General features: G+C 44.6%; 1 protein-coding gene across 1 annotated transcript in view; it reads right to left on the reverse strand.

Annotated features, from left to right (window-relative positions):
* ALG13 (ALG13 UDP-N-acetylglucosaminyltransferase subunit) overlaps nt 1–27149 on the reverse strand; it is a 211349-nt gene that overhangs the window by 122446 nt on the left and 61754 nt on the right. The window contains exons 8-9 of the mRNA XM_068247910.1: nt 26405–26591; nt 20398–20481 (exon numbers count right to left, since the gene is read on the reverse strand). Of these exons, the coding sequence (XP_068104011.1) occupies nt 20398–20481; nt 26405–26591 (271 nt within the window). The remainder of the gene's footprint in view (nt 1–20397; nt 20482–26404; nt 26592–27149) is intronic.

Raw genomic sequence — 27149 nt, forward strand, 5'->3', positions numbered from 1 at the left:
AGTGCAGACCCCACTCATGGAATACAAATACACAATGAGCACACATACAACCTGTCTACCACTTGGAGGATGTTAGTTTCCACTAACAGCTTGCATGCAATTTGTTAGGTACTTGTCCCTCCCACTGTCGAAGAAGTCTTTCCTCCATGGGAGGGGACCTAACACTAACTAAATCCTACCTATGCATATGCATAGCCTGGGCGCGCTACCAGTAAGATTAAGAATTGCGCAGAAAAAGTGGGATCAGCGCGTCACCAGGCCGCCTCTGAATGGCCTCAGCTCAGAGATGCGCTGAGCCCCCCCAGAGACTACAAACGCACCTTGAACCCAAACAGAGGCTCTGCATATACACCAAATTAAATTAACTTCTTACCTCCCACACTCCCCAATAGTTACCAACATTTATTTTTTTTGTAAAAAAAATACAATGAAATAAATTTACAATTATAAAAAATGCATAAATAGTTTTCTTAGGGACTGAACTTTTTTAATATGTATGTCAAGACGGTATAATACTGTTACTTTATAAATTATGGGCTTTTTATGAATGATGGATGCAAAACAGAAAAAAAATGCATCTTTATTTCCTAATAAAATATTGGCGCCAGACATTGTGATAGGGACACATACAAGGCGCTGCGTTGTAGGCCCTGTGTCGAGCGTGGAGGCATCCATTGGCCGTTAGGCGATGACGCAGTGATACTTCCGGTATGTGGCATAGCGTAACATCCGGTGGAGCTGCATCCATAGCAACCCAGGATGCGGCCATGTGCAGTGTAATGCGTCTGCCTCCTGACGTCAAATACGTCACGTGTGCAGCCTTGGCAACGGAGGATGCGTTAGTACAGGCTTACACTACTTTGCGTGCTATGCGTCATATGTCCATAGCAACCCAGGATGCGGCCATGCATAGTGCCACACGTATAAATACTAGTGTCACGCGCACAGTGCACATCCCATGGCAACGGAGGACAAATCAGCACAGCAGTCCTCCGTTGCCATGGGATGCGCACAGTGTGTGTGACACTAGTATTTATACGTGTGGCACTACGCATGGCCGCATCCTGGGTTGCTATGGATGCAGCTCTACCGGATGTTACGCTATGCCACATACCGGAAGTATCACTGAGTCATCGCCAACGGCCAATGGACGCCTCCACGCTCGACACAGGGCCTACAACGCAGCGCCTTGTATGTGAACCATCACAACAGACTGCCCTGCAGGTAGTATACTGCATAATACGTGAGCCACCCCTCCTGTGGGTGGAGTAATCATCCTCCCAGTATTTAAACGTGCACCGAACAGGGTGCTACAGCTCTAACTGGGGACTTTGCTGGGGGAGACTTTGGTGGTGGGAGGGTGTAGGTTTTGCAATTGTATATATATGTATAGCACTTCTTTGATAAAGCCGTCTGGGTGAAACATGTCAGAACCTCATTATACAATCACAATGTAATATAGCACAACTTCACTGTATATCCTCAGCGATTTTCTAGGGACAGATGTATTTCAATCAGAACTATGCAGGTCTAGGGTGTATATGCCATTGACTGAGCAATAGCAATACCACTGTCCCTCTTTGGGTGAGATCAATTGAATGTGGAATAGCTACACCACTCAGGCGATTGGCCAGAGTGGGGGATAAGCAAAGACCTCCACGATTACTAGTGCAATTTATAGATTATGATCTCTCCACACAAGAGGTGCCTAAATGGGCACTCTAATCTGACTTAATCGTCTTTTACTTGGGAGTAACTAACTTCCTTTGTGTACCGACAGGGCTTGTCCTCACGGACAGTGTCCAAATACTGATTTCCCTGGTATTTCTCTACTCGGATAGTGCTTGTGTAGTATATGTTACGGCCAGAACCCGAAGTCTGGCCACTTCGGGTTCTGGCCAGTCAAAACGCGAATGCGGCCAAATGTATCTAACGGGGTACTTGAATTCCTCTGGCGGCAATGTGAGATGAAGCTGCCTCTTCAGCTCTGCCTCCTCCCCCTGCCCTTCTCCTATGCAACGTTTGCAGCCGGGGCAGAGTCATTCGTAGTGGCAGGGAATCCTGCCGTTCCTTCCCGCAGTGCGGGTGCCGGCAGAAGCATTTTGTGCTCCTTCCATTTTCGAACAATCGCACCAACAGTTGTCACCTTCTCTCCCAGCTTCTTCCTAATGGTTTTGTAGCCCATTCCAGCCTTGTGCTGGTCTACAATTTTGTCTCTGACATCCTTGGACAGCTCTTTGGTCTTTCCCATGTTGGAGAGTTTGGAGTCTGCTTGATTGATTGAATCTGTGGACAGGTGTCTTTTAAACAGGTGACTAGTTAAGACAGGTGTCCTTAATGAGGGTGACTAATTGAGTAGAAGTGTCTAACCACTCTGTGGGAGCCAGAACTCTTAATGGTTGGTAGGGGTTCAAAAACTTATTTCACTCAATGAAATGCAAATCAGTTGCTATCTTTTATTTAAGGTTATTTTTTCGATTTTTCCTTTTGATGTGCTATCTGCCACTGTTAAAATAAACCTACCATTGAAATGATAATGTTCTGAGACTTTTCATTTCTTTGTCATTGGACAAACTTACAAAATCAGTGAGGGGTCAAATAATTATTTCCTCCACTGTATACAGTCACAATCCGATATGTATATCTGACTTTAAAAATACAGGGACTGCTTTATTGAAGCAGCACAAGTAATTATTTGATTATTTCATTTTTTTGGACTACGCACAGCTATATATATATATATATATATATATATATATATATATATATATATATATATATATATATATATATATATATATATATATATATATATATATATATATATATATATATATATATATATATATATATATATATATATATTTATTTTTTTTATTTATGAGGACTATTATCTGAGAAACAGAACATTTTATAATATTTTCTATTTTAATTACAGTTTTAATATTTATTAGGAGTCGGAGCTGGTGCATTTATCCAGACTCCGACTCCAGGTACTCAAAATTGCTCCGATTCCACAGCCCTGTATGCGACCGTGACAGTCGGAAGTAGGATAATTTAGTGCATTTTGAAGTCGGTGGGAATGAGGACGCGGCCGCACAAGGCACAGTGGTTTGCGACATAACAGTCGCAAATTCCAGAAGTGAACTGGCGGCGGATACCAGAGCATCAGTGAGTGGCTGTGCGGGAACACGATGTCTGCGAGGGACCATTAGAAGCACTAGGTAAGTTCAACTATTTTATAAAATCTTCAGCGCTATTCAAACAACTCCACCACCACAAGCACCATAAAACTAGATGCGCTTACCAGATTGTTACAGACCTTAATTACAGGGTCTGCAACACAGCATAATAGGTCAGCGGCCGGTATCTTCCCAACTGGCCTCCTCTCCCAATACAGGTGTCCACAATAATTCGTGAGCTTTTACATAGGACAATTCCCTGGATCAGGCATGCAAAAATAATGATATACTCATCTAAGCATATCAATCTTAGTTTACTAGCAAATTCAATTTAAATTTTAAAAAAAGATCACAAAATGACTCACATCAGGGTCCATGCAACAGGGACCCACAGTGAATTACAGCGTTGTATAACACAGGACACCGTCCAGCCAATTGTCCGCTTCACCCGACCGGTTTCACAATTACTGTTTCCTCAGGGGCTAAAAGAATAAATGGCTGAAACGGTAATATAAATATATAAAAATTTACCTGTGCAAAAAGGGAGTTCCCCAAGACGCCAGCTGCACGCAGCTGAAATACTTCCTGGATGATGGCGCTGCGTTCCACGCAACGCCACTTCCGCCTCCGATCCGCCAAAGTGACCAATAGGCGGAGGGGGGCACTGAGGTCGCGTCTAAGCGTAGAATGCGTACTGACGTACGCGTCATTTATAAACATACCGATGCATGCGTCATTCACATGCGTAGGATGCGCACTTCTGTACGCATCAATCGCAAGCTAATAAATTATCGCCCAAAAGATATCAAAAATTAATACAAAAACTTCTATAAAGAGCTTGTGACAGCTCAAACATTATAAAACTTAAAAAAAAAAAAAAAAAAGTAAAATAAACTAAACCCGGACATAAGGATGAATGGTGTCCTGTTTACAATATTACATATCTAAAAATGACCCTTCACTACCATCTAGTGGTGAATTCTAAAATTACAGACCTGAAGGATCCCTCTGATGTTTCAATCTAAAATGATCTGAAACTGAATGACCTTCAAAGCCATTCATATTATTCACATGTTCCTCCAAGCGTTCCTTCAATTTTCTTTTTGTCCTCCCCACATATTTAAGACCACAGGGGCATATGAGCAAATACACTACATATTTCGACTCACAGGTGATAAACTCTTTGATCTCATATGTATTTGCAAAAAGTGTTTGTGTTCTAGGAGTTTGAACACATGTAGTACAAACTACACACCTTCTGCACTTAAAAAATCCCTTATCCGCAAAAAAAACTCAATCCCCTGTAATGTGGCTGGTCTATAGCACTTCCTGTTATCATATCCTTAAGATTAGCGGCCCTTCTGTAAATCACTTCTGGTCGTTTAGGTATCAGAGGACCCAATATCTCAGCCAAGATCGGCCAATGCTTGTTCAGAATTTTCTTTATTTTGCCATGTTGTACACTATAATTGGTCACAAAAGAGCAAAACAGAACCCTTTTGTCAACCTCCTCCTCTGCCAACAGTCTTGCCCTATCCATCATCAAAATATCCCTCTACTTTCTCAAGATCTAATTTTGTATAACCTTTATCAATAAAAACTTTCCTTTAGAACCATAATTTCTTCAAAATCATCTTGGTTACTGCAATTCCTATACAATCTCATAAACTGAACTTTTGGGACCGCCCAAATCCAATTCTGATGGTGACAGCTGTGTACTGGAATAAAACCATTACGGTCCGTGGGCTTGAAAAAAAGTTTTGGTAGTCAATACTTCAGTGGTCATCTTAATCGATAAATCCAAAAAATGGATGGAGTCCTTGCTGTATTCACAACTCAATTTAATATTTAATTCATTATTATTCAAATGTTGAATGAAATGTATCAAAGAGGCCTCCTCATCCTTCCACATGAAGAGCACGTAGTCTATGTACCGCCCCCAAAGAAGAAGTCCAGAGGGGGCGGTCCCATAGACAGCGCGCTCCTCCCACCTGGCCATGAACTGATTGGCCATACTTGGAGCAAATTGAGCCCCCATGGCCACTCCCACTTTTTGGAGATAATTTCCCCCAAACCAAAAATAATTATGCTTCAAAGCAAAATCAACACAATCTGTTAAAAACTTTATCTGTCCCTCTGAGTATAGGCCCGATTCCCTCAAGTAAAAGGAAATTGACTCTAGGCCTTCACTGTTACTAATTATAGTGTACAATGATGCAACATCAGCCGCAGCCAAATAGGGAAGATTTTCAAAAGTCAAATGCTGTAAAATATTAATAACATGCTTGGTATCTTTAAGATAAGACTTCGTTTTAACTACTAGTGGTTGCAAAAATGTATCAATAAATTCGCCCAATCGATGTGACGGAATCTATTCCACTAACAATTGGGCGACACGGGGGCTTGGTTTAACGCTTATGTACATCAATTCCAGAGAAGCTAAGTATCTGAAGCCATCTTATGTGAGAACTCCGGTAATAGATTACCTCCCGAAAGTACATAAGAGTGAAACCAAGCCCCCGGGTCGCCCAATTGTTAGTGGAATAGATTCTGTCACATATCGATTGGGCGAATTTATTGATACAGTTTTGCAACCACTAGTAGTTAAAACTAACTCTTATCTTAAAGAAACCAAGCATGCTAAGATTTTACAGCATTTGACCTTTGAAAATCTTCCCTATTTAGCTACGGCTGATGTTGCATAATTGTACACTATAATTGGTCACAGTGAAGGCCTAGAGTCAATTTCCTTTTACTTGAGGGAATCGGGCCTATACTCAGAGGGGCAGATAACGTTTTTAATAGATTGTGTTGATTTTGCTTTGAAGCATAATTATTTTTGGTTTGGGGGAAATTATCTCCAAAAAGTGGGAGTTGCCATGGGGGCTAAATTTGCTCCAAGTATGGCCAATCTGTGATAACAGGAAGTGCTATAGACCAGCCACATTACAGGGGATTGAGTTTTTTGGGGATAAGGGATTTTTTAAGTGCAGAAGGTGTGTAGTTTGTACTACATGTGTTCAAACTCCCAGAACACAAACACTTTTTGCAAATACATATGAGATCAAAGAGTTTATCACCTGTGAGTCGAAATATGTAGTGTATTTGCTCATATGCCCCTGTGGTCTTAAATATGTGGGGAGGACAAAAAGAAAATTGAAGGAACGCTTGGAGGAACATGTGAATAATATGAATGGCTTTGAAGGTCATTCAGTTTCAGATCATTTTAGATTGAAACAGAGGGATCCTTCAGGTCTGATTTTTTTTTTTTTTTTTGTGGTATTCAAATATATCTAGATAATTGGAGGGGTTCGAATAAAGTAAGGGAAAAATCCAAACTTGAGACCCAAGTGGATATTTGAATTGAATTGTATGACTCCATATGGCCTTAATATCGAATTAGATCTGAATGATTTTATTTCTAATGCACGAGATTGGAAAATTTTATTTAGTCTGTAATTTTAGAATTCACCACTAGATGGTAGTGTAGGATCATTTTTAGATGTGTATATTGTAAACAGGACGCCGTTCATCCCTATGTCCGGGTTTAGTTTATTTTAAAAATTTTTTATTAATTTAGAAGTTTTATAATGTTTGAGCTGTCACAAGCTCTTTTTAGAAGTGTTTGTATTAATTTTTGATGTTTTGGGCAATAATTTATTAGCTTGCGATTGATGCGTACGTAAGTGCGCATCCTACGCATGTGAATGACGCATGCGTCAGTATGTTTGTGAATGACGCATACGTCAGTACGCATTCTACACTTAAACGCGGCCTCAGTGCCCCCCTCCGCCTATTGGTCGCTTTGGCGGAAGTGACGTTGCGTGGAACGCAGCACCATCATCCAGGAAGTATTTCAACCGCGTGCAGCTGGCGTCTTGGGGAACTCCCTTTTTGCACAGATATAGATAGATACAGAGATAGATAGATAGATATATACCGTTTCAGCCATTTAGTCTTTTAGCCCCTGAGGAAACAGTAATTGTGAAACCGGTCGGGTGAGGCGGACAATTGGCTGGACGGTGTCCTGTATTATACAATGCTGTAATTCGCTGTGGGTCCCTGTTGCATGGACCCTGATGTGAGTCATTTTGTGATGATCTTTTTTAAAAGTGCTGGCTGCTTACCTGGTAGCAGTGTTCCGGCGAGTCCTCCAGGACGGCCCTCCTGAGATTGTTTAAGTCCCCCCTCCCAAATCGGAAACACCTGAAAAGAATTAACATAATCAATTAGTATAAAACCTCCCCCTCCACAATCTCCAGTTTAATGAAGAGAAAACTCCACAAACCACTATCATACAAATAATTATATAATAGGGCCGGGAACTAGGCGGCCGTCCTGGAGGACTCGCCGGAACACTGCTACCAGGTAAGCAGCCAGCACTTCCTCCCTACTTCCTCCAGGACGGCTCTCCTGAGATTTAGCGAGAAAATTACCTTAGGGAGGGATAACAGCTTGAAGAACCTTGCGACCAAAAGCTTGGTCCTGGCTAGACAGTAGCTCAACTCTAAGGTTTGATGAATGTAGAGTGGCTAGACCAGGTTGCCACTCGACATATCTGTTCCAAAGAAGCTCCCGATCTCTCTGTCCATGAGGTTGACAAGGATCTGGTTGAGTGTGCTGTAATGTGGTCAGGCACCTGTAACTGAGCTTCTGAGTATGCTAGAGATATTACTTGTTTAATCCATCTCGATACCGTAATCTTAGAAACGTGATTTCCCCTTTTTGAACCACCAAAAGCAACAAACAGATTAGTGGAATCCCTCCACTCTCTGGTTCTCTCCAAATAAATTAGCACTGCTCTTCTGACATCTAGAGTGCTCAACCTCCTTTCTTTCTCATTCTGAGGATTAGAAAAAAAGAAGGTAGTACAATATCTTGAGTCCTATGAAAGGACGTAGCCACCTTTGGTAAGTAAGACGGATCTAACTTAAAAACAATCCTGTCTGAGTGAATTCCCATGTACGGATCCTTAAATCGATAACGCCTGGATATCTCCTACCCTGCGGGCTGAAGTAATGGCAATTAAAAAGGCCACTTTAAGAGTAAGAAATTATATGAGCTGAATCTAATGGTTAAAATTTCCCTGAGGTAAGGAAATCCAACACCAAAGACAAATCCCACGGAGGAACAAGTTTCTGAGGAACTGGTTGCAAACGCTCAACGACTTTAAGAATTTTTTACGTAAACATTGGCTGACAGCCGTCTGGAAAGAAAAACGGAAAGTGCCGATACTTGAGCCCTCAGAGTACTAGCTGTCAAACCTAATTGAACTCCATGCTGCAAGAATTCCAAAATTGAACTGAGGTTATCCGACCTGGAAACATCCTTCTGTCTCCAAGTTGAAAAGGTATACCATACTTTGTTGTACTTCCTCCTAGTAGCAGGTTTTCTACAGGCTAATAACGTCTTAACCACATTGCTAGAAAACCCCTGGTTCATTAACATCTGCTCCTCAGGATCCAAGCAGTCAGTCTTAGGAACTGAGGATTTGGATGAGCCTGCCCGTTCTTTAACAGTAGATCCGGTCTGTACTGAAGATGCCAAGGACCCCAGACCACTAGGGACTGAAGAAGGGGAAACCAAGCTCTCCTTGGCCACCAGGAAGCCATCAGTATAACCTCTGCATTCTCCGTCTGAATCTTTCTGAGGATCCTCAGTATTCATTTGAACGGAGGAAACGCATAAAGCAGGCCCTCCGGCCAAGGAATCGATAGAGCATCTATCCTGTTTATTGAAGATGAAGGATCCAGAGTACAAAATTCTTCTACTTTTGCGTTTTCTGGATTGGCGAATAAATCGAGAATGGGAACTCCCCAACTCTCCGTGATCTCGCGAAAGATCTCCGTATTGAGTTCCCATTCCGACTCCTCCACCGACTGTCTGCTTAGGGAATCCGCTCGCCTGTTGTGGATACCCCGAATGTGGACTGCTGATATGGATTCCAGATTGGTCTCCGACCATGCCATGATTTGTGACGTCAAGTCCTGAAGGTGTGGCACCCTTGTGCCCCAGTTTCCTGACGTAACAAACCGAGACAGAGTTGTCTGAGAACACCAGAACCTCCGAGTTGGTGATAATCGGATGAAGAGCCTGTAACCCGAGCAGAATTACTCTGAGTTCCCTGTAATTCGAAGACCTGAGGGACATCTGTTGGTCCCACGCTCCCTGAGCTTGGTGACCTAGGCAGTGAGCCCCCCAATCCCAAGCACTGGCGTCTGTATATAATTTTAGTGGAACTTCCTGAGCCCACCTGTGACCCCGATTTAGACTGTCTGGCTGAATCCCCCAAAGTAAAGAATCTAAAACCTGTGCTGGTACCATCATCACTCTGTCTAGTGACCGATGATTCCTGTCCCAATTCGCCAAGAACCAGGTCTGAAGGTCTCGGAGTGAGCTTGAGCCCATTCCACCGCCGGAAAGGCAGACGACATCAGACCTAGTAATGAAACTAATTTCCGAAGAGATACTAGAGGATTTGACCTGATCCCCTGAATTTGACATTAGCTTGATAATCTTTTGTTCCAGTAAAAAGACACGCCTGACCGTCGTGTCCCACCTGAGACCCAGAAAAATTTGACTCTGAACAGAATGAAAGTGGGACTTTTCCTTGCTTACTATCCACCCCAGTCTGCCTAAGACCTGAAGCGATAAATCTAGCTCCCTTTGCAAGGCTTCCCGAGTTTCTGCCATAAAAAGAAAATAGTCTAAATAAGGCAGAACCCTTACATTGTGGAAATGCAGGAAAGACATAACCTCCGCTACCACCTTTGTAAAAATCCTTGGGGCCGACGAGATCCCGAACGGAAGAGCCCCATACTGAAAATGGCATACTGAATTTCCTGCCTGGACCGCAAACCTCAAATACCTTTGGAATAAAGGATGAATCGTGATGCGGAGGTAGGTATCCTCCAGATCTACCGTCGCAAGAAATGCCTCTGGAGACATGAGGTTTCGTACAGAGGCTATGCTTTCCATCCTGAACCTCTTCTCCACAATGTAAGGGTTTTAAATTCAAAATCATACGGAACTTCCCTGATTGCTTTTGAATCAGGAACACTCTGGAGTAGAACCCCATCCCCCGTTTCTGACTTGGAACAGGCCGAATGACCTTTTGTAAAAGGGAAGGACACTGAGTCCATCAGAGCTTCCTCTCTGACAGGCTCCCTGGGAACTGAAGTGATCGTAATCCGGGTGGGGGGGAGGGGATACAAATTCTATTCTTTACCCCTGCTGGATCAGATTTAGGATAAACTCGTTCTGTGTTATCTTCTGCCAACCCGGGAAGAAGTGAAGAAGCCTCCCCCCACCGGGATCAGAGCATCATTTTGAGAGCTTAGTTGTGGTTGAAGGAGGCTGGGGCCTATTGAAGAGGAATGGCCTTCCCCTCCCTGCATTATACGTCCATCTTTTATTCTGTCTCTGTCCCCTATTGGACTGTTCCTGTCTAAAAAAGGGCTTTTTACTTTGAAAAGGCCGCTTAGACTTTTTATCTGGAAATTTCTTGGCCTTATTGGAAGATCTTTCCAAGACCGAATCCAAATCTTTGCCAAACAACAAATTACCCTGAAATACCATTCCACAGAGCTGTTTGGAAGCAACAATCATATACAGCCGTAAGGAGTTCAGAAGTATCCTCGGAATTAAACAAATATCTAGGTATCTTAGCTCCAATTTGATCTATAGAACCATCTGACTCAATCATCTCCTCATCCTCAGATTCCTCAGATCTGTCCTCTAATGATAAGGGGGAAGAATCCCCCACACCCCCAGCCTGAGAAACACCCGCCTCACCAACCGGATCCATAGGAAGGGCAGGCACCGGTGTCGGCTGCTCGGTAGACACAGAGGAACTAGTTTGAGGAACCTGAGACTGGGAAGTAACTACCACCGGCTGCGAAGCGGGTACCGGTGGTAAAACTGCCGGAACCTGTGAAAAAGGTACCATTTTAACTGGACAAGGAGGTAGAGCCGCTCTAAATGCAGAAAAGGTCGTGGCTAAATCCTGTTTCATAGACTTCATTAAATCCAATAATGCAACAGTAGTGCTCTCAGGTCTCGGAGCATAAGACTGATTTATTGTAACAATCTAAACACAAAGTCTTAGATGACCCTTCAGGTAGCCTGCATCCACATTTCGCACACTTATTAGTTTTGCTGGTGCTTTTGGTGGTTTCTGAAAAAGAGAAACAACAACATCCATAGAAATGTCAGCTCCTGAGTAAAAATGTATACAGCAGCTATACAACAATTGGTGCAACACCTTACCGGCTGCTGAGACCCTGTCTGCTCACAGGTGCCAGCCGAAGGAGTCTGCTGCATCTCTGTAGTGGCCTCTATTGACTGCTCCATGGCCCCTCAGAGAATGTCTGCCTCCAGTGCAGACTGCACTGGGCGGTGCGCTGGTACTGAAGAATAACTCCACAAATGGCGCTTAGTGTTCTGCCGGCTGTGTGTCGGCTCAAACAGACGCCAGCCAATTGCCACGCCATCTTCGTTTCCTTTTAAGGCCACCCCCTATTTGCATGGTGGGGCGGTCGCGCCTGCATGACGCTATCACTTTGCGCCACCAGCCGGAAGATCCTCTACGTCACGTCCAATGCGGAAGAGATGCCGCGTCCGCCCAGCCGCCATGCCATCAGAGAACGCGGTGAAGACGGAAAGAATCCACCGACCCCTTCCACTTCAAATAGCAGGATTAAGGTAACACTGCCTATTATCCCACCTTTCAGGTCGCGCACCAGCGCTGACCCAAACCGCTGCCTCTGCCCAGTCTTTAAAACAAATCTCCTGGATTTGAATAGTAGGTGCCACCAGGCTCGCCTACTACCAGGAGCAATCCAAAAGGTGCTTCCGTGTAGGAGTCCGGGAAAAACAAAAAATTGGAGGAGATTGTGGAGGGAGAGGTTTTATACTAATTGATTGTTAATTCTTTTCAGGTGTTTCCGTTTTGGGAGGGGGGACTTACACAATCTCAGGAGGGCCATCCTGGAGGATGTAGGGAGGAATTTTAAATTGAATTTGCTAGTAAACTAAGATTGATACACTTAGATGAGTATATCATTTTTTCATGCCTGATCCGGGGAACTGTCCTATGTGAAAGCTTACAAATTATTGTGGACACCTGTATTGGGAGAGGCCAGTTGGGAAGATACCGGCCACTGACCTATCATGCTGTGTTGCAGACCCTGTAATTAAGGTCTGTAACAATCTGGTAAGCGCATCTAGATTTATGGTGCTTGTGGTGGTGGAGTTGTTTGAATAGCGCTGAAGATTTTATAGACTTGTTTTGAAGACGCTATACTGAAGTGTTGGACTTTGGCTGCTTTTCCTTTCATGCAATTTCCTATGTTTTTGTGAATGTTGCGCTGATATTTAACATTGTAATGTACTTGAAGTTCAACTCTTTCAACTCTGATCTTCAAATTTCAATTTGCAATCAGCCATTTTTTTAATCGTCAGAACATTAAAATTTCACTTCCTTGTACACAAGGCAATAGTACTCTAGTGTGTAAGGCTTCTTGTAATTTTCATCTTTGCATTTAAAATCGGACGCACAGAGCAGCAAGCTAAAATCTGGCATCAGCACATGTTTTTCTTCATTTTTTGTGCACATAAAAAGGATGCCCACATCAGATTTTTGAAGTTGCTTTTTATTACCCACTACCTTGACATGCAGAAGATCTTTGCACACAGGCCACAACGTGCCAGGTCTTGGGTGGTGAGAGGGCTGGGGCCAGGTTATCACTTCACCTTGCAGAGCTAGCCGTAAAGAGGCTGACTGCACTGCTTTCCTCAAGTCTCTTGGGCATGTTCTGATGTTTGCCCCTACACTGTGATACTGTGGGGAGGTGCTGAGAGCAGAGCATGCACAAGAGACTTCAAGAGGTCGGAAGACCGCACAAGACAGGTAGCTATTGAAATAGGCTGCATCCAAATTTCATGCCGGACTGTTAGGTCAATAAAGTACACCTGAAGTTAGAGGGATATGGAGGATGCCATTTTTTTCCTCCTTTAAACAATATCAATTGCCTAACATTCTGCTGATCTTTTCTGCATCAGTAGTGTCTGAATCACACACATGAAACAAGCATGTGGCTAATCCAGTCAGACTTCAGACAGAAACCCCTAATTGACATGCTTGTTCAGGGTCTATGGTTAAAAGTATTGGAGGCAGAGGATCAGCAGGACAGCCTGACGATTTCCAATGTTTAACCTTCCTGGCGGTAAGCCCGAGCTGAGCTCGGGCTATGCCGCCGGAAGGCACCGCTCAGGCCCCGCTGGGCCGATTTGCATAATTTTTTTTTTGCTAGCTGCGTGCAGTGCCCGATCGCCGCCGCTACCCCGCCGATCCGCCGCGCCGCAGCCCCCCCCCCCCCCAGACCCCGTGCGCTGCCTGGCCAATCAGTGCCAGGCAGCTCTATGGGGTGGATAGGAATCCCCTTTGACGTCACGTCGCCATGGCGACGGGGGAAGCCCTCCAGGAGATCCCGTTCTTTGAACGGGATCTCCTGATCGCCGGTGGCGACCGGAGGGGCTGGGGGGATGCCGCTGAGCAGCGGCTATCATGTAGCGAGACTTTGTCTCGCTACATGAAAAAAAAAAAAAAATTAAAACATTTTTAAAAAAAAAAAAGATTTGCTGCCCCCTGGCGATTTTTTAGCAAACCGCCAGGAGGGTTAAAAAGTAAATAAATGACTGAATATCCCTTTCAGTTCAGGTCTACTTTAACCACTTTACCCCCCACGGTACGAATTTCTCCATCCCTTTTTCTCCCCTTAAAAACCAAGGGACGGAGAAATCCGTACCTCCCGCGCTACCGCCGCTGTCCGCGCTCCCGCACGCCGCCACCCGCTCGCCCAGAGATCAATGAATGGGAAAATCCATTCCCGTTCCTGGATCTAAGCCCCCGCAATGATCTGCTGCTTCTATGAGAAACAGCGCGATCATTGTGGTTTGCCCAGCCTCGTAGTGCTTACAGGTCGCATGAACACAAACTCACTGTAAAACTAGTAAAAAAGTTTTACTCAATAGTAAAACTACACCCTAAAGCATTTTACATATACAAATACATTAGTTTTACACAATAAATTAACTCATTACCTCCCACACTCCCCAATTTTTTTATTTTTGTAATAAAAAAAAAAATACAATAAAAACAAAACAAATAGTTACCTTAGGGACTGAAATTTTTAAATATTTATGTCAAGAGGGTATAACACTGTTACTTTATAAACTACGGGCTTGTAATTAGGGATGGACGCAAAACTGAAAAAAAAATGCACCATTTCAAAATAAAATATTGGCGCCAAACATTGTGATAGGGACATCATTTAAACGGTTTTATAACTGGGACAAATGGGCAAAAACATTTCATGGGTTTTAAATACAGTAGCATGCATTATTTAACCCATTTTAGTTCCTGGACGTAGTTCCTACGTCCAGGAACCATGTGCACTCCCTCCCCCATGCGTCTCTGTAAGCGTATGTTACGCTTAGAGCAGGCATGGGCAAACTTGGCCCTCCAGCTGTTAAGGAACTACAAATCCCACAATGCATTTGCCTTTATGAGTCATGACTGTGGCTGTCAGACTCCTGCAATGCATTGTGGGAATTGTAGTTCCTCAACAGCTGGAGGGCCAAGTTTGCCCATGCCTGGCTTAGAGTGATGTCATGTAAACAAACTCATGGCATGCCATCTTGTGACCAAAAAGTAAAACTACAACTAAAAGTAAAAAAAATAAAACTAAACACACATTTACATTATAAAATTATTTTTTACATCCCACCCTCCCAAAAATACCCAAATAAAATGTTTAATATAAAAAAAAACCAAAAAAAAAAACCATTACAATAAAAAAAAATTGTAAATATTTACTTAAAGCGGAATATAACCCTGCATTTCAACTTTGCTCTAAAACATTATTTACAGTATTTTATATGCAACCAGCATTTTTTTTTTTACTAGACCAGCATTGGAAGGATTACACAGGGCTTTAAAGTTCCTGGAGATTTCTGCAGACGCATCCGAAGCTGAAATAGATACATTTTGTTTACATAAATGTATCTAAGTGTTGAACGTGACTTATCTCTCTGACTGAGCTGGAGGACAGCCAAAGTGTGTAACATTCAACACTTAGATACATTTATGTAAACAAAATGTAACTATCTGAGCCTCGGATGAGTCTGCAGAAATCTCCAGGAACTTTAAAGCCCTGTGTAACCCTTCCAATGCTGGTCTATTAAAAAAAAAAATGCTGGTTGCATATTATATACTGTAAATAGTGTTTTAGAGCAAAGTTGAAATGCAGGGTTATATTCCGCTTTAAGGGTCTAAACTTTTTAAATATCAATGTAAAGATGAAATATTTCTATATTTTTTTTTTATTTTAAACTTGTAAATAGTGATAGATGGAAAACAGAAAAAATGCACCTTTATTTCCACATAAAATATTGTCGCCATACATTGTGATAGGGACATAATTTTAACGGTGTAATAACCGGGACATATGGGCAAATACAATACATGAGTTTTAATTATGGAGGCATGTATTTTAAAACTATAATGGCTGAAAACTGAGAAATAATGCATTTTTTCCATTTTTTCTTATTTTTCCTGTTAAAACGCATTTACAGTAAAGTGGCTCTTATGTACCCCCCCAAAGAAAGCCTAATTGGTGGTGGAAAAAACAAGATATAGATCAGTTCATTGTGATAAGTAGTGAAAGTTATAGGCTAATCAATGGGAGGTGAACATTGCTCAAGTGAAAACGACGGAACGCGAATGGGTTAAAAACCATAATGGATGAAAACTGAAAAAAAAAAAAAAAAAGTCCCACATTTTTTCCTATTTTCCCATTAAAACACATTTAGAATAAAATAATTCTTGGCATAATGTCCCACCTAAAGAAAGCCTAATTGGTGGCGAAAAAAAAACAAGATATAGTTCATTTCATTGCGATAAGTAATAATAAAGTTATAGACGAATGAATGGAAAGAGCGCTGAAAGGTGAAAATTGCTCTGGTGTTCAAGTGGTAAAACCCCTCAGTGGTGAAGTGGTTAAGTTCCAACCCTGTGATGGTCGAAGGCAAGAGCAATCTGAAGGTCTAAGGGCCCATTTACACTTAATCAGTTGGTGTGCGTTACTACCCATTAGTACCTATTTTTTTCCATAGCAGTGCATTGCGAAAAAGATTTCAGTTAAAACACGTTAAAGAGAAACTCAGACCAAGAATTGAACTTTATCCCAATCAGTAGCAGATACCCCCTTTTACATGAGAAATCTATTCCTTTTCACAAACAGACCATCAGGGGGCGCTGTATGGCTGATTTTGTGGTGAAACCCCTCCCACAAAGAAATTCTGAGTACGTACTCTTGGCAGTTTCCTGTCTGTGAACCCTGTTGCATTGTGGGAAATAGCTGTTTACAGCTGTTTCCAACTGCCAAAACAGCAAGCAGCAGCTACATCACTTGCCAGCAGTAAAAATGTCACCATGTGATACTGTAAATGTCAGAATATAAATCAGGGATTTAAAAGATTTTACAATGGGCAGCCACTGACTTAATCATTTATACATAATTATTGTAAAAATTAAGCACTTTTTTATTACATTATTTTCACTGGAGTTCCTATTTAAGTGTGAACGGTGCCATAGGAAAACATGGGCATTACTTTTAAAATCCGTTTTCTTTCAGTTATAACAGAGCAACCGATTAAGTATAAACGGGGCCTAAGGTTTACAGTCATCTCTGCTTTTAAGGCTCAAGGTCTACCCATAATCATTTTCTCCTCCAAGAGCTAAGACATTGGCCTCAATTCACTGAGGGCTCGTTCCCACTGTTGCGACGCGATTTCGGCCGCATTCCGACGCTTGTAAAAACGCATGCGGATGCGTTTCCACATGCGTTTTTACCCGCGATTTCGCATGCGATTTCGCATGGCAGGGTGCCATGCGAAATTAACCATGACACTGCCAGGGCTAAATAAAATTGAAAAAGGTGCGAAATCGCACGCAAAATCGCGGGTAAAAACGCATGTAACAAACGCATGCGTTTTTACTATTAAATACATTAGCGGCGATTCGCACGGATTCCCGACGCAGGCGAAATCGTTGGCTCTTTTGTGCGTTTTTTTCACGCTGAAAAAAACGCACCTCAACAACGCTACAGTGGAAACAGGCACATCCACTTGTATTACATGTGCGGATCTGCATGCGTTGGACGCATGCAGATTCGCGATAGTGGAAACGAGCCCTAAGCTTATCTCCTGTCTTTAATAACATTTCTAGAGTGATCACCATGGTGATAAGGCATGTAGTATTAAGGAAACATTTTACCTCAGGCAAACCTAAAGTTAACGCTTCTGTCTTTAAGAAGAGATCTCTAAAATTAACTTCAATCCTTAAAATAACTTCAGAATTCTAAAGTTAAAGAGTTAATTAACTGCATGTGAAAATAACTACAGAGGAGATAACTTAAGGACTAAAGTGATAAGACAACTTTCTCACTGTGAAAACTTATCACTACACCTTAAAGGGACCCTGAGCAGTGCCTGAAATTAAAAGATTACACTTACCTAGGGCTTCTTCCAGCCCACTGTAGGCGGTGAGGTCTCCTGGCGTCCTCTCCGTGTGTCTTCGCCAGCCCCCATTACCAGCGACACAGTCGGGCCGGCTCTTCCTGGTTCCTGCCGCATGGTGTCATCATGGTGGCCAATGTGACAGTTCTGCGCATGCGTAGTTTAGCGTCAGGAACCAGGAAGAGCCGCCCCGACACCCGTCCCGGGTGACGCCGATGACAGGGGTCGGCAGAGGCACACGGAGAGGAGCCCGGAGGACGTCGCCATCTACAGTGGGCTGGAAGAAGCACCAGGTAAGTATAACATTTTTATTTCAGGCACTGCTCAGGGTCCCTTTAACCACTTCGCATTCAGACCTTGTTTTCCCCTTATTGACCAGAGCAATTTTGACGTTTTAGCTATGTCCCTTTTTAATCAGCCATAACTTTATCCCTACTCACGACACCTAAATGATCTAGGCATCGTTCTTTTCAGGACAAACTAGACTTTCATTGGTGGGTATTTTGTCCCTAGACCAAACAATTTTTTCTATGCATTTTAATGGGAAAAAGAGGGGAAAAATGAAAAAAATGCATTTTTGCTCAGTTTTTATCAATTCCAGTTTAAAAATAAAAAGTGCCACAGAAGATGAAAACATGTCACCAGTATTCTGTCCCCCAGTATAGATAGCAAAATGTGTCCTGAGTATCAGACCCCCCCCCTCCCCCCCCCCATAGCCAGATGTGTCCCCAATATCAGTCACCCCCAGTATAGCCCGATGTGTCCTCTGTTTGGCACCTCCCAGTATAGACAGAGATGTATCCCCAGGATTACTGCCCCTCATAACTAAATGTGTCCCCAGGAATAATGGTCCCCCATTATAGCCAGATGCGCCCTCAGGATTAGCGGGTGCACCCTGGATTAGGGCCCCCCCACCATTATAGCCAGATCTGCCCCCAGTATAAAATTATGCACATAATTAAAATTGTATCCCCTCTTACTTTATCCTCCCCCCCCCCCCCCAGCTGCACATTTTACCCCCCACCAGGGGTTCAACAACCCCCATAGGGGCCAGCCAGATGTCCCACCCCCCACCCAGGCAGCCCCCTCAGTGGCCAGATCTGTAAAAAAAAAAAAAAAAAAAAAAAAAGGATTAGAAAGCAGCCTGACTCACCGTTTCATGTTCGGAGGCTCAGGCTGCAGGCTGATCGCTGGAACAGGAAAAGGTGAGTCAGGCTGCTTTCTAATCTTTTTTTTTTTACAGATCTGGCCACGGAGGGGGAGAGATGAATGATCACGCTGTTTGCTACAGCGGTGATCGTTCATCCGCGGGGGGGGGGGGGGGGGGGTTACTAATTGGCTACAAGGGAACATTTTCCCTTTCACCAATTAGTATTGCAGCTGTTAGTGCCGGGAGGTGCGCTCTGAAGCGCACCTGTTCCTGCACAACAGGGCTGCAAGCAGGTCAGTATATCTACGTCGCTGTGGCTTGGAGAGAGCCACAGCTGACGTAGATATACTGTATCAAAGGACAAAGTGGTTAGTAAGGCTAGATCATTGTGTGGTGGTAAGTTTTCTCCTGCCATATTATTACTAGCATAATCTTAGTGAATTGAGGCCATTGACCGTTACAGTACAATCTGCTTCTCTGGTTGTGGATCATGAGTATGCACTTCAGTCATAACCTGCTGCCACTGTCTGTCTATTCAAATTTAACCACTTGCCGACCGCACGCTTATACCGTGCGTCGGCAAAGTGGCAGCTGCAGGACCAGCGACGCAGTATTGCGTCGCCAGCTGCAGGCTGATTAATCAGGAAGCAGCCGCTCGCGCGAGCGGCTGCTTCCTGTCAATTCACAGCGGGGGGCTCCGTGAATAGCCTGCGGGCCGCCGATGGCGGCTCGCAGGCTAAATGTAAACACAAGCGGAAATAATCCGCTTTGTTTACATTGTACGGCGCTGCTGCGCAGCAGCGCCGTAAGGCAGATCGGCGATCCCCGGCCAATCAGCGGCCGGGGATCGCCGCCATGTGACAGGAGACAGCCTGTCACTGGCTGCACAGGACAGATAGCGTCCTGTGCAGCCCGGTTCACCAGGGGGGGCCAGGTAGGAGAGGGAGGAGGAGGATTTCGCCGCGGAGGGGGGCTTTGAGGTGCCCCCCCCCCGCAACACCCGGCAGGCAGGAGCGATCAGACCCCCCCAGCACATCATCCCCCTAGTGGGGAAAAAAGGGGGGCGATCTGGTCGCTCTGCCTGCACCCTGATCTGTGCTGGGGGCTGCAGAGCCCACCCAGCACAGATCAGCTAAAACAGCGCTGGTCCTTAAGGGGGGGTAAAGGGTGGGTCCTCAAGTGGTTAAGGAAAGCCAACTATTAGGTTGTAGACACACTGAGCACTTTGAGTGCTTTTGTGACCATCAGTGCTTTGTGCGTTTTTTTGTTTTTTTTTTACCGCTCAGAAAGCACTGATGGTCAATAAAGGGCTCAGAAAATGCTCAATGAGTCTACAGCCTCAGATTTTTGGTATGTGGGAGGAAAGTGAAGAGCCCAGCCAATGCACATGGGAAAAAAAAAACCTCACCTTGGACTCCAGCAATGTAAGAATACAGGGTTAAAGTGCTAGTCACTAAAATAGCTTGCCAGCTTGTTGATACTCACCGAGTCAAAGAGCTTTTCATTCTTCCTCATAAAAACCACACATGCTTTGCGAATTTCATTGTGGTGAATTTGGCAGTAGAAGAGCTGTCAAGGAAAAACAAATTACAGTACTGTACACAGAGTCAAATAAAACAAGATTGATAAAAAACATACATACCGTCTTTCCCCTAAAGTAAGACATCCTCTGATTATAAGACCTAGCTGAAATGTCATTCATTCTCTAAATATAAGGCATTCTCCGAATATAAGACCTAACCCCAAACCCACATTACATCCCCAGCAGCAGTACACGATATTCCGTCCCCTAGACTGTCTCTCCGTCTGTCTCCATGTCTTACGGTAGCCATGCTGCCTGGAGAAGTGAGGGCGTTGGCGATCTCCGGGCAGCATGGCTACAGTGAGACGCTGGCTGCCGTTACATTTAACTTGCACGGGTAGTGAGGGCCACAGAAAAAGGGGCGGGACAGCAGACACACGGATCAGAAGGGAGGGGAATACAATGCAGGGGAGCAGAGACACAGGATAGGGGGCTGGACAGTGCGGCCACACGGGTCAGAAGGGGGGGACATTTAAAACGGGAGCGGAGAGACAGTCTAGGAGGCGGGCAGAGTGTCTACACAGTGGTCAGAAGTGAGGGGGGACACTTAATACACAGGGAGAGGAGACACAGACTAAGGGGCTGGACAGAACAGCCACACTGAGAACAGAAGGGGACACATAGGGGACATCCGCGGACACACAAGGGACATGAGAGGACAGACTGCTTGATCCAATTAGATTGTAGCGATAGATTACACTTTCAGTACAGCGGCTTCACACAGGCGGCCAGCATGGGGACACATCGTGCAGTGCCAATCAGGCACTTGTCATGTCATCCTTGCACACAGCAGGTTTATTAACTGTGTGCAGGGATGACATGACAGGTGCCTGATTGGTACTGTGACATTACAAAGAGCAGCAATAAGAGGCGGCCAGCATGGGACATATCATGCAGTGCCAATATAAGACATCCCCGGAAAATAAGCCCTAGCACACTTTTTGGAGCAAAAAATTAATATAAGTGTCTTATTTTTGGGGAAACACGGTACATATTCCATTCAGCTACAGGAGAACAGAGGCGCAAGCAGAATAAAACTAATTAAAATTCTTAAAAATAGGAGAGGCAGTGGTGGACTTACCTACTCCCAAAGATACCAACTACACGTGGTGACGTGTTAAACAAGGTAATTTATTTCAAAACTTCACAAAAAAAAAAAAAAGTTTTGCAGGCGTGGCCCCACATCATCAGTCAATAACAATGGAGCAAACAACTAAGCATCCAAGTCCGTGAATAGGGCCTTTAAACCGGAAACCTAGGTTGTAAGCAGGGCTGTGGAGTCGGAGTCTAGGAGTCTGAGTTGGGGCAATTTTGGGCACCAGGAGTCGTAGTCGTTGATTTCATAAACTGAGGAGTCGGAAGTCGGATGATTTTTCTACAAAATCCACAGCCCTGTTAAGTATTAGAGTAAGGAGTCGGAGTCAAGGAGTCGGACTATTTTGGGCACCCGGAGTCGGAGTTGGGAGTCGTGGTTTCATAAACTGAGGAGTCGGATTCCGGCTTGAAGGAGGAAGTGCGCATAGTGAGGCTTGCAACACGTCCAATAGGACGCATGCAAGCTGTTTGGAGTGCAGGGAGGACGGACTTATGGGTAATTAACCCCTTCAGATCCTGCCGCACACCTGAGGCAATTAAGCCTCATTTAAATCACAAGTTCGAGTCCTTAGGTACTCTTAACAACTCGTGAGCCCATGCCTGGCTGCTACACGTAGGAGAGATTCTGTCATGACGTGTGGTTCAGGCGGCAAAAAGTTGGGGCCCGCGCCAAAGCCGACATCTGACTGGCCGTTGGTTTTGCCCTTATCACAAAGTCCGGAGTCCAGCTCCCTCATTTGCTGGCACTGCACTCTCACTCACAGACCTCAGAGCAGTGGTAGCTTACACCAAAGAGACATACACGCGGCCCAGTAACTGCGTGTATACAGGAAGTGACATTACTGCTCACTTCCTGTATTTGAAGTATATACCGTCACTGGGCAGAGTGTAGGTCTCTTCGATGCTACTGCTGCTCTGAGGTTTGAGAGCGAGAGTGCAGCGCCAGCAAGTGACGAAGGAGGACCCCGGGCCCGCACCCTGTGGTGAGTCAGCTATGCCAGGCTATACTGGCGGCACCAACGCCTGGTTACCTATACTGTGGGCAGGTTCCCACAGTATAGGTAACCAGGCACGGGTGCCACCAGTATTTCTTGCTACCTATACGGAGGGCACCTATGTCAGGCTACCTATACTGGGGGCACCTATATCAGGCTACCTACCTATAGTAAAGGCGTTTGCTTTTTGGAGGGGCGCACAGCAGCTATAACTCATGGTGGAAATTGTTGGGTTCTGTACGATTATTCCAAATTGTTGGGGGGGGCGCATCCTCTCACACCACACAAACACACACAGACAGACACACAGACAGACACACAGACAGACACACAGACAGACACACAGACAGACACACAGACAGACACACAGACAGACAGACACACAGACAGACAGACAGACAGACAGACAGACAGACAGACAGACAGACAGACAGACAGACAGACAGACAGACACACAGACACACAGACAGACAGACAGACACACAGACAGACACACAGACAGACAGACACACAGACAGACACACAGACAGACAGACACACAGACAGACACACAGACAGACACACAGACAGACACACAGACAGACACACAGACAGACACACAGACAGACACACAGACAGACACACAGACAGACACACAGACAGACACACAGACAGACACACAGACAGACACACAGACAGACACACAGACAGACACACAGACAGACACACAGACACAGACAGACAGACAGACACACAGACAGACAGACAGACAGACAGACAGACAGACAGACAGACAGACACACAGACACACAGACACACAGACACACAGACACACAGACAGACACACAGACAGACAGACAGACACACAGACAGACACACAGACAGACACACAGACAGACACACAGACACACAGACAGACAGACAGACAGACAGACACACACACAGACAGACACACAGACAGACACACAGACAGACAGACACACAGACAGACACACAGACAGACACACAGACAGACACACAGACAGACACACAGACAGACACACAGACAGACACACAGACAGACACACAGACAGACACACAGACAGACACACAGACAGACACACAGACAGACACACAGACAGACACACAGACAGACACACAGACAGACACACAGACAGACACACAGACAGACACACAGACAGACACACACACAGACAGACACACAGACAGACACACAGACAGACACACAGACAGACACACAGACAGACACACAGACAGACACACAGACAGACACACAGACAGACACACAGACAGACACACACACAGACAGACACACAGACAGACACACAGACAGACACACACACAGACAGACACACAGACAGACACACAGACAGACACACACACAGACAGACACACAGAGACACACAGAGACACACACAGAGACACACACAGACACACACAGACACACACAGACACACACAGACACACACAGACACACACAGACACACACAGACACACACAGACACACACAGACACACACAGACACACACAGACACACACAGACACACACAGACACACACAGACACACACAGACACACACAGACACACACAGACACACACAGACACACACAGACACACACAGACACACACAGACACACACAGACACACACAGACACACACAGACACACACACACTTTTCAGGCAGCAAAAAGTCTAGAACCGGTCCTGGCTACGCAGCCCACTAGGAATACAAATTGTACAATATAATGGTGGGTACAGGCAAGAATGTGATAATTCCAGTAACACTAGACACGATTCATGAAGCAGCGTTTACTTCAGGAGAAAGAATTAGACAGACTAGTACAAAAGATAAATGTGGATAGTTATAAATCCAGCACAAGGACAAAAACACCCTCACAAGAGAGTCCGTAATCAAAAGGACACCCAAGACCACAAACTCCACGTGTCAATGGCCATACCTTGAGCTAAATATGTCCCTCATGTGAGTGCTTTTCAGGTTCCCAGCGCAGGAACAGTGGAGTCGAGGAGGATGGTGAAGCCTCTGGACTATCCTGATGCTTCCCACTACTGAGGCAAACATCCTCAGACTCTTTTTTTTTCTTAGGCTAGGTAAACAGTGAGATCTGCACTGCGTTCCCTGAAACAGCAGGAATGCAACAGAATGGGCGCTGTATGTTATCCACCTATTGCATTGCATATAGTGAAGCACACAGCCAATGAGAACAATGCTTCACTGCCACAGTTCGTGCCACTGCGATGCTGCACTCCAATATAGCACAACGTATCTTCTGAACTGTGAATGTTGATATCGGTGGTGCAGCGCAAGAAGTCACATTACAGAGCAGCCGCTATGTTGCAACACAGTGCAGGCACTGTGAACATAGCCTTATTTTCTCAGTTTCACTTTACATAAAGCATACAAGTGTAATTGAATGCTAAATTGACTTTTTGATATTGTTGGCTCCCTCGCAATTTCGTTTTGTGTCTCTGGGACAGAGGTGAGGGAAATTTTTCCACTAAAGTTGACACAAGGCCCTTTTCCACTAGCAGTCGCTAGCGTTCACGCTGAACGCTAGCAATTGCTGAATCGCAAAAGTGCAGGAAACCTCCGGCGATTGCATTCACAATTTTGCTATGCACTGTACTGCATAGCAAAATCGCGGCAAAGATCGCTCCGCGGCGCGATCGCGTTTGACAAAAAAAGAATCACGGTAGTGGAAATTGCCTACCGCGATTCCCATGTTAATGTGCAAACCGTAGCGATTTAAAAAAATCACTAGCAGTTTGTGATTTTGCGATTCAGCATCGCAAACGCCGCTAGTGGAAAAGGGCCCTTAATGTAGTAAAAAATTTCCACAGAAAAATTTCATAAGGGCCCTTTACCACTGTCCGCATTTTGCGATCAAATTTGAATGGCTTGAAGATCACAAAACACTTGGTACAGTCAACCCAATGGAATCTGAGGCAAACGTTTCCATTAGTGCAATACGTATGCAACACGATTTTTTTTCTCCTGATGACTATCGCCATCCTGCTGCATTTTTGCTGTACAGAAAAGTGCATAGCAGTCATGCTGCCATGCAATTCAAATTATATTTCTGCCAGGTTCCATGCAACTTGGATACATTGTATAGGCTGTAAGAATACATGGATGTGGCAAGTTGTGCAATCAGCTTGTGTAGTGTAGGACCACCTGAAAAGGTGCTTTGAAAGAGCGTAGAATAGTAGGATATTGGGAAATTTACAGATATTTTGCTGAATTAATATATTAGTGAGATTTACCAAGATTTTATTATGTCCTAACCCTTCCCTACTCTTGAAAATGGGGAGCTTAACCCTTAAACTCCCTCATGGTGCCTAACTTTAAACACCCCCCCCCCCCCCATCACCCCTTTTGGCACCAAATCTTGAACCTCCCCTCGTGGTGCCCAAACACCTTCCTACCCCCAAACTAACCTTTACCCCTTGCACCTACACCTGTGCCCAGTATGCGGATTGGTCCCCAATAAATCTAATTCTCATAGAATAGTAAATTACATATTTAAGCTTATCTGAAAAATTATGTCGACAGTTTGCAAATTAGTAATTTCGCCCCTTAGTTATTGCTGCAGAATAGGTCACCACATTATTGAAAAAAAAAATCCCCCAAATAAGTCACAGATAGCTTATTTTATAACTCATTTCTACCTAAAAATGGCTAGCCACTTCCACCCCACAGGCAGACAAATAAAAGGCTTCTTGCTATATAAACATGTGAAGTGAAGGCTGAGCTGTACAATATAGTCAGGCTGGAGAAGACGCGATCTTCCATGCAGGCAGTATTGGGATGAGTTCCTCTCACCTGCTCAGACACCGCTCTGAAGAGACAGGAAGCGTCCTTGGCGGTCAGTTTCCTATAAAGTCCGAGACTCCCCAGATACTCGTCCATAGTAACTTCATTGAGAGACTTCTGGCCGAAGTACTTCTTCCAGCCCTTGTGCATGATGGCGTGTATGTCACAGCCCCGCACACACCGCAGCACACTGTCACTATATGATGGCGTGTATGTCACAGCCCCGCACACACCGTACCACACTGTCACTATAGCGGCACCGGCCCTCTGACCTCTCGCTTAAATACCCTCCCCCACCCCTCCGCCGGGGCTGAGCCCACTTATCGCAGGCAGAGCGCTTCGGTTCCGGTGGTAGAGCAAGGAATGCTCGTCACAGTACTGCTACCGGTATTGCGGGTTTGCTAATGCAGGCAGGCTGTAATCTAGAGTAGTGTGCACAGGACAAAGATTTACGAAGGACTAAAACTTTCTTACAAACAGGTGAACCAATCAAGAGCTATCCTGATTGCATCAGGTGTGGTCAGTTAAAGCTGACGTGAAAGATACATTCAGTTTTAGGCCTTGGACCCACTGGAAAGTGCTTTTGCAATCGCTAGCGATTTGTGGTAGCACTTTGCAAGCGATTTTGGGAGCGATTTCCCTGCTCCCATACATTACATTACAAGGGAAACACTCCCAAATGATGCATGTCGTGCGATTGCGATTTGTCTAATCACAAGCACTCTAGTCTAGTGGAATCTGTCCCATCCATTTA

Source organism: Hyperolius riggenbachi, chromosome 8 (genome assembly GCF_040937935.1).
Source record: "Hyperolius riggenbachi isolate aHypRig1 chromosome 8, aHypRig1.pri, whole genome shotgun sequence".
Classification (NCBI taxonomy): domain Eukaryota; kingdom Metazoa; phylum Chordata; class Amphibia; order Anura; family Hyperoliidae; genus Hyperolius; species Hyperolius riggenbachi.